This window comes from Lithobates pipiens, unplaced genomic scaffold (genome assembly GCF_037356315.1).
Source record: "Lithobates pipiens isolate NorthernLeopardFrog02 unplaced genomic scaffold, aLitPip1_a1.2 Scaffold_25, whole genome shotgun sequence".
In the NCBI taxonomy this organism is placed as follows: Eukaryota; Metazoa; Chordata; class Amphibia; order Anura; family Ranidae; genus Lithobates; species Lithobates pipiens.
The window spans coordinates 86,230,404-86,243,220 of record NW_027507787.1 but is presented as its reverse complement, the minus strand read 5'-3'; the positions used below and the strand labels follow the sequence as shown (position 1 = coordinate 86,243,220).

Here is a 12,817-nt window from a genome sequence, read left to right as displayed (position 1 = left end):
TTTGATCCACTGTATAAATAAATTAAATGATTTAATTTTATTATGTCTCCATCTCCTTTGACTAAAACATTGTGTCGCTAAAAAACCCCCTGGGAGAATTTTCTTTCCTTTTTCCATATATTCATAGGGGTGTGCGGCCCCCGAACTCTTCACATGCGCCTTCCCATTTTCTTTGGCTAGTTGTTTACTTAACTTAGCCAAACAGCCAAAATATACTATAAGCACTATGTTGATTGTGTTCCTATTTACAGTTTGTATTGTTAGGGTAATATGATCAGGAGGGGAATATCTTCCTGTAGGGTATAAAGTATGTATCCGAGTTTCAATAAACAGTGATTCCTTTGGAGTTTACCTCACATCTTGTCTGTGTACAATGTTTGGGGTAACAAAAGGGCTGGTATTAGCTCTAGGTCTGCTTGGAAAGGTTTGGAGGGCAGAAGGCACTGTTTGGTGGAAGAAAGCACCTAATCGGGGTGCCAAGTGGTCCCGTCACAAAATCTTTTATGGTGTGGGTTGGATGCATAAACGTTGACTATGACTAGGGGGTTTATTGAAAGAGGATGAGAGAATGATAGATTGACCCTGAGGATCAGGATCTACATGTAACTGAAAAGAAATCAAGTTTCGGAGTGCTATCATTAGTCTATGCTTCTTACGCGGTCTGCGTTTGTCTCCTGGGCGCATAGAATAAACTTCCTTCCAAAGTACTTGTCATTTAAATAGGCTGTTAAGTGCTTTAACATTAAGATTTTATATTATTTGTATTATATCCAACCTTGCCCATTTTGGTAGTATAGCATATAATATTATTTGAATCAGTATACATATTTTTAGTAATTAATGTATTAAAGAAATTAAACATTTATTAAAACTTTATATAAATAAAATATAATGACCAGAATAACACTTACAAGTGACTGTCGGCATAGCTGCAGAGCTTCATAGTAACTATAGTAACTATAATAATTGTAAGTGTAAATGTAGCACCGCAGGGTTGCCAAATCGATAATATTTAAGATCACAGCTATCATGCTGAAAATGGAGCTAAAGATGTTCAGGGACAGAGAGCCTTTGATCTGTAAAGTGAAAACAGGAAGAATAAAAAATAAACCAATGATACAAAAATACCATAAACAACCTTATATATAACATTTGTTAAAGCGGTATTAAAACCAAAAATTTAATACAGTATATTGCAGCTTATCATTCATTAGGTGTGGTGGCTGCATTTCTTTCTTTTTTTTTTTTTAATACTTTTTTTTTTTTATACTTTTTTGTTAGTCTGTTTTCACCAGGTGATCTACCCAGTAACACACCCCCTGTATTAGAGTGCCCCCACTCCTGGGTGAAGGAGAACAGGGGCCACCTTTGGACAGCAGCATTGCCAGTTTTGTTCCTTTTAGGATAAAGATTTTATATAAATAAATAAAAGCTGATCACTCATTGTGGCCCTCCAGCCATTTCAGAACTACAAGTCCTATTATGCCTCTGGGAGTCATGCGTGTAACTGGTAATCTTGCAATGCCTCATGGGACATATAGTTCAGCAACAGCTTGCACTACTCCTTTAACTGCTACATCTGGGTGTTTGTTCTGTTGAAAAAAAAAAACAGACTTACAGGCTAGATCACCATGGGAAAATTAAAGAAATAAAGATTAAAAAAGATAACATATTGCAGCTTACCACTTCTTAGATGTAATGGCTGCATTACATAGATGTTTGCTTTTGGATTTAATATCACTTTAAATCAGTTGCAAAACATCATTGCTCCCCAAAGTGATATTTTATTTATCAGTAGAACCTGATGGATTTAAGCTAGCCAAACATGGATAGATTTCTCCATCGACCCCAAACTGCATACATGGAGGGATTGCCCTTGCTGGCTGCTATATTCTGACAATTGCAACACCTGTGGCTGTCCGAATAGCTGAACAGTCACCTGAGCCAATTAGTGCCGACAAGGCTACCCATGACTTGAATCCCAGCAGGAATCAGTCTTCTCCATCCAACCCAAACTGCATAAATGGAGAATGATAAGGTGGTCCCGGCTTGAATTTCAGCAAGAATAGTTGAAATTTGAACCGTATATGGTCAGCTAAGGCTCGGTTCACACAGGACACGGCATGACTTGCAGCGCCGCGACCTGCCGCGACCTGCCGCGACCTCAGCGGCGACTTGCAAAACGACTTCTGTATAGAAGTCAATGCAAGTCGCCCGAAGTAGTACAGGAACCTTTTTTCTAAGTCGGAGCGACTCGAGTCGCTCCTATTAGAACGGTTCCGTAGTACAGAACGGGGGCGACTTGTCAGGCGGCGAAGTCGCCTGGACAAGTCGCCCCTGTGTGAACCGAGCCTTAGTCTTGGATATACTCTTAAGATTTGCATTTTCCAATATTCCGAATCCCAGAGTATGAATAACCGTATCAAACAAAAACTCATAGTTCACAATCCTAGTGTAGCACACCCCACATAGGAACCGCAAGTTACCTGGGATACCTCGCCATGCACAGCAAATTACCAAATAAAAAAAAAATGGCGGAGGGGCCCCCCCCTCCAAAATCCATATCAAACCCTTATGACGCAACCTGGCAGGCCGCAGGAAAAGAGGGGGTGACGAGAGAGCTCCTGAACCGTACCAGGCAGGGCTGCTGATAAGCCTGTACAGCCTGTCCTGTGTGCCTGGATAGGAGGATCAGCAGGGGGGCTGCATATAGAGGAGATGAGCTTTCTGTACTCCTCCATGCAGCCGCTGAATGCTTGCAGGAGGGAGAGGAGGAGAATCAAGCATTCAGCAGCTGCATGGAGGAATATAGAAAGATAATTTCCTCTGTATGCAGCCCCCCTGCTGATCCTCCAACTTCTTTTACTGCCCCCCCAGTTCACCTTGTGTTCCCTGCCCCCCAGTGCTCTTCTCCCCCACCACACTCTCCAGCCCCCCCCCCCCACACAGTTCTTTCTATACCTGTTCTTTCTGCCCCCCGACCTGCTCTCCAGTTCTCCCCATCCTTCTCTAGCCACCATCCCAGCGCTATCCACTCCCCCCAGTGCTCTTCACCCCCCCCCAGTGCTCACCCCCCCTGCACCCCCGTGCTCTCCCCCTATTCTTCCCCCGTGCTCTCCTCCCCCCAGTGCCCCCCCGCCCCCCCCCCCAGTGCTCTGCTCTCCCCCCTGTTCTTCCCACCCCAGTGCTCTCCTCCCCCCAGGTGCTCTTCACTCCCCCCAGTGCTCTCCCCCCATTCTCCCCCCCAGTGCTCTCCACTCCCCCAGTGCTCCCCACTCTCCACAGTGCTCACCCCCATTCTTCCCCCCCCCCAGTGCTCTGCTCTCCCCACCTGTCCCCCCCCCCCAGTGCTCTCCACTCCCCCCAGTGATCTTCTCCCCCGTTCTCCCCCCCAGTGCTCTTCTCCCCCACCACACTCTCCAGCCCCTCCCACACAGTTATCTCCATACCTGTTCTTTCTGCCCCCCAACCTGCTCTCCAGTTCTCCCCATCCTTCTCTAGCCACCATCCCAGTGCTCTTCACCCCCCCCAGTGCTCTCCCCCCCAATGCTCTTAACTTCCCCCAGTGCTCTACCCCCCTGTCCCCCCCAGTGCTCTCCCCCTATTCTTCCCCCCCATGCTCTCCTCCCCCCAGTGCTCCCCCCGTTCTCCCCCCAGTGCTTCCCACTCCCGCCAGTGCTCTCTCCCGTCCCCCCCAGTGCCCTGCTCCCCCCCCTGTTCTTCCCCCCAGTGTTCTCCCCCAGTTCTTCCCACCCCAGTGCTCTCCTCCCCCCAGGTGCTCTTCACTCCCCCCAGTGCTCTCCCCCCCAGTGCTCCCCACTCCCCCAGTGCTCCCCACTCTCCACAGTGCTCTCCCCCGTTCTCCCCCCCCCCCAGTGCTCTGCTCTCCACCCTGTTCTCCCCTCCCAGTGCTCTCCACTCCCCCCAGTGCTCTTCTCCCCCATTCTCCCCCCCAGTGCTCTTCACTCCCCCTAGTGCTCTCCCCCCTGTTCTTCCCCCCAATGCTCTCCACCCCCCCATGCTCCCCCTGTTCTTCCCCCCCCAGTGCTCTCCCCCCAGTGCTCTGCTCTCACCCCTGTTCATCCCCCCAGTACTCTCCACTCCCCCCAGTGCTCTCCACTCCCCCCATTGCTCTTCCCCCCATCCCCACCAGTGCTCTCCCCCCTGTTCTCCCCCTTGTGCTCTCCACTCCCCCCAGTTCTTCTCCCCCAGTGCTCTTCACTCCCCCCAGTGCTCTCCCCCCTGTTCTCCCCCCAGTGATCTCCACTCCCCCCAGTGCTCTCTGCCCTTGTTACCCCCTTGTTCTTCCTCCCTCCAGTGCTCTCCACTCCCTCCAGTGCTCTCCGCCCTTGTTACCCCCCTTGTTCTCCCCCCCAGTGCTCTCCACTCCCCCCAGTGCTCTCTGCCCTTGTTATCCCCCTTGCTCTCCACTCTGCCCAGTGCTCTCCCCCCTGTTGTTTCCCCCCCAGTGCTCCCCCCCGTTCTTTCTCACCCCCCAGTGCTCACCAGCTCTCCCCATCACTCTCAAGCCCCCACCCCAGTGCTCTCCAGCCCTCCATTCTCCCCACCCTTGTTCTTTCTGGCCCACTGGTGCTCTCAAGCTCCACCCATCGCTCTCCAGCCCCCCCCCCCCAGTGCTCTCTATCCCCCCCTGTGCTCTTCACCCATCACGGAGCGATCACCTGTAAACAAACCGGCGTCATGATGATGCCGGTTCCTGTCTCCCCTCTCTGTACTGATCTGTACAGTGAAGGGGAGAAATCGGACAGCAGCCACAGCCATCTGAGCAATACCCTGCCAATACTCTGCAATACTTACCCTGCCAATACTTGCCAATACTTACCCTGACAATACTCGCCAATACTTACCCTGACAATACTCTGCAATACTTACCCTGCCAATACTCTGCAATACCCAGCAATGCCCTAGCAATAATCTGCAAAACCCAGCAATACCATGACAATACTTATCCTGCCAATACTCTGCAATACCCTGCTAATACTTACCCTGCCAATACCCAGCCATACCAATCCACAGGGCAGGACTTAGGGTGGTGTGGGCCCCTGGGCTTGATCCACTTTCGGGCCCTACCTTGTATACATTACCACATTTATCGGTGTATAACACGCACCCCAAGTTTAAGTTGGAATTTTAAGAAAATAAACTTTTAGGAGGGAAGTTTAAGGAAAAAACTTACATTTAAATGCCCATCAATGCAGCCTTATCAGTATTCATCTGCAGCCTTGCCCATCCATCTGCAGCCTTGTCCAATGTCATTTGCAGCCTTGTCATTGCAGTCTTGAAGTTTAAAAATGGCACCACCAAGATACAGAGTCCTGTGTATCTCAGCGGCTCTCGGCGGCTCTCAGGCCCTCTCGTGGCTCTCGGGTCCTCTTGCAGTCCCGAGCAGAGCCGAGAGTAGCTGACTGTACTCAGCTTGGCTAACAGTCATGCCCAGTCCCTGTGTTATGTCCATCATAGGGCGTGACTGTGAGTGGAACTGAGCCGAGTACACTCGTCTATGTATCTCGGCAGGGCCCGCAAGGCCCCCTATTGGTTGGGGCCCATGGGCTTGAGTCCAGTCAAGCCCAATGGTAAGTCCAGCCCTGCCCATCCAAGCTCAGCCAATATTACATTGGGGAAGATGACGTGGATATTACAGTAGGGGAGATGTATATTACAGTGGGGGAGATGTATATTGCAGTGGGGACTATATGGTGGTGGCATTTTCACAGTTTTTTGCAAATTCAATTATTATTTGCTGATGCGAAAAATGATCCGATCTGTGACTCTGATCCGAGGAACGATCCGATCCGTGAGTTTTTTGATTTGTTGCACCCCTAGCACCCACCCCCTTTACCTTAGTGTATTATTTCTGTGGAAGGTGGTCCCCCCCACGTTCTGAGTTCCTGGGGTCCCCCTTGATGATTGTCCACTTACCACTTTTAACTGGAATTTGCATATATATATATATATATATATATATATATATATCCCTATGTGATTTCATATCTATATATAATACACTCTTCACCAAATGTGCTTTAAAATGTATGGTTTTCCCTTTCATGAACAATAAAATAATGACGTTATGCTGTGAAGCTGGTATGAAACTTTTTCCAGGGCTGGTTTTTATTCCCAATCCGGCCCTGGTGCCCTATACCTACATACTTTTGCTAATAGGTGTCCCTCGTTCCCATCTCAAAAAGTTAGGAAGTATGCCTGTGATCATGCTACTTCATGGCCCCAGCCGTGAACTGTGGACTGTTTCAGTGTGCCATTACCTGTGTCTACACTACTTCATGGTCCCCAGCTGTGAACCCTGGACTATTCCAGTCTGCCTATACAGTATAGTGCTACAGCTGATAAGCAAGAAGTGTCCCCTGCTAGCAATACTCTAATGCAGTGTACACACGATCGGACTTTCCGACAGGAAATGTTGGATGTGAGCTTGTTAGCTGAAAGTCTGACCGTGTGTATGCTCCATCGAACATTTGTTGGCGGACTTTACGCCAACAAATGTTGGCTAGCAGTTTCCAAATTTTCTGACTACAAACTTTGTTGTCAGACTTTCCGATCGTGTGTACACAAGTCCATTGCACAAAAGTTTGTGCATGCTCGGAATCAAGTATGAGCGGGAAGCGCTCGGTCTTGTAAAACTAGCGTTTATAATGGAGATATCACATGACTATTGAACTGCCTTTTTTATCGTCTCGTTGTACGTCTTCCACGTAATCACATTCCCACATTCGTAATTGTTGGCCAACATTTGTATGACCGTGTGTATGCAAGAGAAGTTGGAACCAACAACCTACGAACAACAATCCAAGGTTTTGTTGTCGGAAAGTCCGATTGTGTGTATGGGGCATAAAACTGATTAAATGAGCCAGAGTGAATGGACTGTTGTTGCTGTGTGCCTGGCTGCCTCTGCACTGTTGGGTAAAGAGCCTGTCTAATCTTAAGCAGTTCCTTCAGGGGTAGAGTTACATGAACAGTCAGGAGCTGCTTTTTTTGCTTTTGCAATTGCTGTATGTACTACTATTCAATCAGTCTAGCCCAGCTAAATAATCATTTTTTTAATCTTTGAAAAACATTTATACACATCTTATAGCAATGTTACTTTACTACGTAGAAAATGAAAACAAAAACCCACCAAGCAGATGTTGGGTTTAGTCTGAGCTGCAACTGTCAGAGATCCGGCAATGATGTACTGCAATAAAAAAAATGCAAAAAACTTAAATAATCAATAAGATCACAGCTGCACATTATTCTAAAACATTACTTGCACACATTTCAGAAGGATTTGTGCAAACTGAACAAGATTTCACAGTTTTTTCTGAGCAATTCCTGTATTGTCAGCGCCATTTAGTGGCCAAAATGCAGTCTAGTTTTCTGAAATACCTCTACGAGAAAGCTATGCTGAATTTTGGCCACTAGATGGTGCAGGAATTAATCTTACCTAGTTACATAGTAGGTGACAGTGAGGTTGTAAAAAGACACAAGTCCATCAAGTCCAATCTGTGTGTCAGCTTTTATGTCAGTATTACATTGTACATCCCTGTATGTTGTGGTCATTCAGGTGCCTATCTAATTATTTCTTGAAATTATTGATGCCCCCCCCTGCTGAGACCACCGCCTTTGGAAGAGAATTCCACATCCTTACCACTCTTACAGTAAAGAACCCTCTACGCAGTTTAAGGTTAAACCTCTTCTCTTCTAATTTTAGTGAATGGCCACGTGTCTTTTTAAATTCCCTTTCGTGGGAAAGTTTGATCCCTATTGTAGGGTCACCAGTACCGTATTTGTACATTGAATTCATATCCCCTTCTCAAACGTCTCTTCTCCAGAGAGAATACATTCAGTACTCATAATCCTTCCCCATAACTAAAGTCCCCAGTCCTTTTTATTAGCTTTGTTGCCCTTCTCTGAACTCTCTCCGGTTCCAGCACGTCCTTCCTGAGGACTGGTGCCCAGAACTGGACAGCATATTGCAGGTGCGTCTCTTCTCCAGAGAGAATAAGTTCAATGTTGGCAACCTTTCCTGATATCTAAATCTTCCTCTTACAACAGTAACTCTAGTTCTCCCATCTTGTCTGCCAGACTCCTTGCATTGGTGAACATGCCACATAGTTTAGACCAGTCGCATACTATCTCCTTGTTGGGTGTTCTGAGGTTGCAAATAGGACTTGTTACTGTATTTACCTCGAGTTTAGGTGCTTTAGTCAACCTACCACTAATGCCCCCAATAGCGTGGAAAAAATTCCAGAGGGTACTGACTATCTATACCTCTGAACCCCCCCCCCCCCCGTTACCTAGTTTAAAAGCCCCTCTAACTTGTCAGCCATCTTCACTCCCAGCTGATCTGCACCTTCCCCATTCAGGTACAGTCCATCCCTGCTAAAGAGCTGGTAAACGACTGAGAAGTTGGCCCAGTTCCCTTTTCTACACCAGCTCCTCAGCCACTTGTATACTTCCCTATTCTGAGAATACTACCTTGGAGGTCCATTTTCTCAATTTAGCACCTAAGTCCCTAAAATAGTTTTTTAGGAAATTCTACCTTCCTCTGACTTTGACATTGGTGCCAACGTGCACCAATCTCTTAAAAAAAATACGGCGACATTTTGCACAAATGCGCAACAGCTAAACACACGGGGTGGATTACATGCTCTTATCCTTATGTATCTTGTGAGTTGCCATTTTGTTATTTTTAATAAAGTATTTTTCTATATACTGTATTTAGTTGTTGCTCTCTGCTGTTACCTTTATGTATTGCAGAGATCACTTCAAGAGGAAGCAAACCCTGATGGCATAGTAGTCCATTATGTGTCACTTACCTGACACAGGAGCCAGCGAAGTCACCGCTGTCTCCTGTAGTACGGCGCATCCATCTTCTCGGTGGGTCTCGCCGCTCTGCCGCTGTCATTCGGCGAAGCCACGATGACGTCACTCCCGCACATGCGCACAGGAGCCGCCACTTGCGGCATATCGCCGTTGACCGCGGCGCGCTCAGTGCGCCTGCGCGCCACTGTCTACGGCGCATGCGCCATAGACAGCGGTGCCTGTCTTTCGCCAAATATCTCCTAAACCGTGTAGGTTTAGGAGATATTTCTTGGACCTACAGGTAAGCCTTAATCTAGGCTTACCTGTAGGTCAAAGTTGGTTGTAAGGGTTTACAACCACTTTAAGTCTCATTAAGGAACTGCTATGGATATTTTTGCACCTATGGACTTTCTAGTTTAATCCTACACCCCCACTGCCCATTCATATGTAGGATTATTTTTTTTTAGCACAGCTGTATCCCTATATGCGCCATTTTCGATTATTCCTTCTGTGACCTATATACTGCACTCAGTTGGTGCCCTCTGCTGTTTCCTTTGTTGAAACACTTAGTCAGAAGTGAAAATTTGCCATCTAAATATGCACATCTTAAGTGGAACTCCAGACAAGTTTCTTTTTGGATAGCATAGGCAAGGGTTTGAACGTTTTCATGCTATTCTTTTTGTCTTTGTTCTTATTTAGGAAGATTGAAATCTCATTTTCTGTCCAAGTGATCGAATGGCAGTGCTCAACGACATCTCACGTTGATTCAAACATTCTCAGCTACATTGGTGAAAGTTAATCTACGATTGGTTAATAGGTGAAACTGCAGGCTGATGCTTTTTTTGCACCCAGTTATTAAACCTCAAATTGTGAAGGTACTTACAAACACTGGGCCCCAAAAAGGAATGCCACTTAGAAGCGTGGCACCAACAACAAGGAAGGCCAATGCAATGCCGAGACCGATCTCCAAGATGGCTACCACAATGACCAGAATCTGAAGTGGAAAACAACAAGGCTTAATTAGTTTGACAATACTCTGCTAAGTGCCATTGATAACTAATGGTCCACTAGAGATAAATGAAAAGATTTGCCTAGTTAATGATTCAACCCAGATGAGGATTTTTTCAAGGCAAGTTCAAGTTTCTCAAAGAACTGTCCTAATTTTTTACCAAAAGTCAAACAGCAATTTGAACCCGATGTGCAAAATTTGTTAGGATCACTGTACAGATTTATATCTAGCCCATCATCAGCCTATGCCTTTTAACTCTGTTCTTAAATCAATCTCAAGCACATCTGCCAGAACACGCTCAGCTTCTCCATTTCCCAGGAAACCATTGCGACCAAACCCCTATGGATGTCCAAGTTAAAGCTGAATACCAGGTACCAAACTGGGATTATCTTGGTTGGAGATATATGAAAGACCAAGGAGCACCTCAACAGTTACCACTCATACAGATTGTACTCCTGAGGTTGAAGGCGTGAATAGACCCAATTAGGGGTCTTAAAGAGAGGTGAGTGCATAAGTTGACTAGTGGAGGATCCTTATGACCTTGAAGAGTTTTTTTCACAGAAAGATTCCAATATTTTCACAGTTGGCAAGGCCTATCATTACTTTAGCCACAGGGTGCCACTGTTCCACTCCTTTTTATTTTTATGCATAGTTTTTAAAGTTACCATTATTTTGTTTTATTTAGGTAGCGCTTCATTGTTTGGCCCACAACTATCTCATGGTAATAATCAATCACAGCATAGGAAACACAGCTGTTATGAATGAACTCATTCATAACAGCTTTGTTGACACTGTGATCACATAGCGTTCACATGATCAAGGGGCCCTGAGTACCAGGATCCACAGTCTGCTGTGTCCAGTGCACTGCGCTCCCCTAACCCAGAGCAGGCTGGATGACATACATGTATGTGATCCGGCCTTCCTGCAGTAAAAATACTGTGGGCAGTTGGCAAGGGGTTACACCTTCTATTGCATTCCAATACATTTGCTTACTTCATGGAATGTTCACCATAAACTTTTTTCAACCAAGCTAAACTTTCACTCGCACTTTTGCCAATTTTCACACAAAATTTGATGTTAATCCTCTGCTTCAGGTTTCTGTTGCTCTTTTTCAGCACACTTTTATTTCTTCTGTTACTCCATAAGTCTGAGTCAACTGGTCTGCAACCAAAGCGAGTGCAAGTTAGAAGATGTCAGAACTTGAGTGAGAATGGCTGTGTGACCACCATAGTGCTACGCCATGTGCATTCTGAGAATTAAATTGTCACACCTTGTATATTTCTGTGGGCTAACAGTGCTGAATTATGGATTACATGGAAAATACATGGACAACAAGTAGGTAAAACCCTTTTTCTTTTTTAAATTAAGTTCAAACAGTGTGCCCCACTTCTGTGTGTTAACAGCTCCAGCAACTGTCAAACTTATACGTTAACCAAGTGTTTCTAAAAGCAGAAGGTTTTTTTATTAATGCATTCTATGCTTTAAGATTAAAAACTTTCTGTGTGCAGCAGCAGCCCCCCAATACTTACTTGAGCCCCTTGATCTAGCAATGTGCACAAGAGCCTTGGCAGTCCAGGACTCTCCCTCTTGATTGGCTGAGACACAGCAGCAGTGCTATTGGCTCCCACTGCTGTCAAAGTCAGTTAGCCAATGAGGAGAGAGAGGGGATGGGTCTGGATGAACACAGAGCAGCGGCTCAGCTTGGGTGCCCTCATAGCAAGTTGCTTGCTGTGGGGGCACATGACAGGAGGCAGGGGCCAGGAGTGCCAACGAGAGACCCGAGAAGAGGAGGATCCAGGCTGCTCTGTGCAAAACAACTGCACAGAGGAGGTAAGTATAACATGTTTGTTATTTTTAAAGAAGAAAAAAAAACAAGACTTTAGTATCACTTAAGTGCCGGTTCACACTATTGCAATGTGAGAACCCTGCGAATCAACTGCGGGTTCCCGCATCGCACCCGACACGCACGGCAGTTCACACTGCCATATGCAAACTGCTGGGGAGTGTCATTATATTTTAACGACACCCCTATTTCAGCTCACATATCGCACTGCGAACTAACAGTTCAGACATGAATCGGATCACATATGTGTAAACACACATGCGATCCGATTCTAGCCCGAACAGAAGAAAGGGTCCTGTGCTTGTATGCACCGAATCCGGTGCGATATTAGCCATACTATCTGTATGGCTGACGTCGCACTGCTCAGACATCGCATGTAATTTGCAGCGCCACTACTGTTTACATTACATGTGATGCCTGCCATCCCAATAGTGTGAACCAGCCCTTAAAGTATTTGTGGACACGGTGGGGTTGATTTGCTAAAAGCAGAGAGTGCAAATCTGGTGCAGCTGTGCATAGTAGCCAATCAGCTTCTAACTTCAGCTTGTTCAATTAAGCTTTGACAAAAAAAAAGCCTGAAAGCTGATTGGATTCTATACAGAGCTGCACCAGATATTACACACTCCAGTTTTAGTAAATCAACCATTGCTACACAAGAAATTACACTAAAAAGAAATAGGATTTTATAGTAAGTGTGCCCACTATTATTTTTTTAACAGACATTTTTTATTTACCTATTTTTTATGTTTTATTCCATGGTCATGTGACTGCACAGCCACTCCCTCTCCTACTTCCTCATAGTAAGTGGGCTGACTTCACATACAGATGGGAAGTACTTTCCCCATCTGTGCATTGGTTATGGGCAGCTGCAGATTGACAGCGAGGCGCCTGTTGGGGGGCGCTGTCAGTCCACTCAGGAGAATTGAGCAGGCGGCATGGTTATTACATTTATTATTGAGATACAAGTATACTTATGTCTCAAGACAGGGTCCTGTATCTACAAAGATCTACCTGTATCTCCATTTATACTCTCCCTCTATACATCACATTGTCTATTGCAAAAAGACAAGGTACACGTTTAGATGTGGTTCCCATAATTTTCTGGGCTCCCTGTATGATTAAACTGTCTGCTGTATGGTCACCTT

At 45.9% G+C, this 12,817-nt stretch overlaps 1 protein-coding gene across 4 annotated transcripts in view; it reads right to left on the bottom strand.

Annotated features, from left to right (window-relative positions):
- The window catches only part of LOC143930358 (membrane-spanning 4-domains subfamily A member 8-like), a 60,690-nt gene that overhangs the window by 30,647 nt on the left and 17,226 nt on the right, over positions 1–12,817 (bottom strand). For 3 of the 4 annotated variants that reach the window (XM_077454621.1, XM_077454622.1, XM_077454623.1), the window contains exons 3-5: positions 9,704–9,814; positions 7,154–7,210; positions 912–1,076 (exon numbers count right to left, since the gene is read on the bottom strand). In XM_077454621.1, coding sequence (XP_077310747.1) covers positions 912–1,076; positions 7,154–7,210; positions 9,704–9,814 — 333 coding nt within the window. The remainder of the gene's footprint in view (positions 1–911; positions 1,077–7,153; positions 7,211–9,703; positions 9,815–12,817) is intronic. The other variant, XM_077454624.1, reaches the window with a different exon arrangement.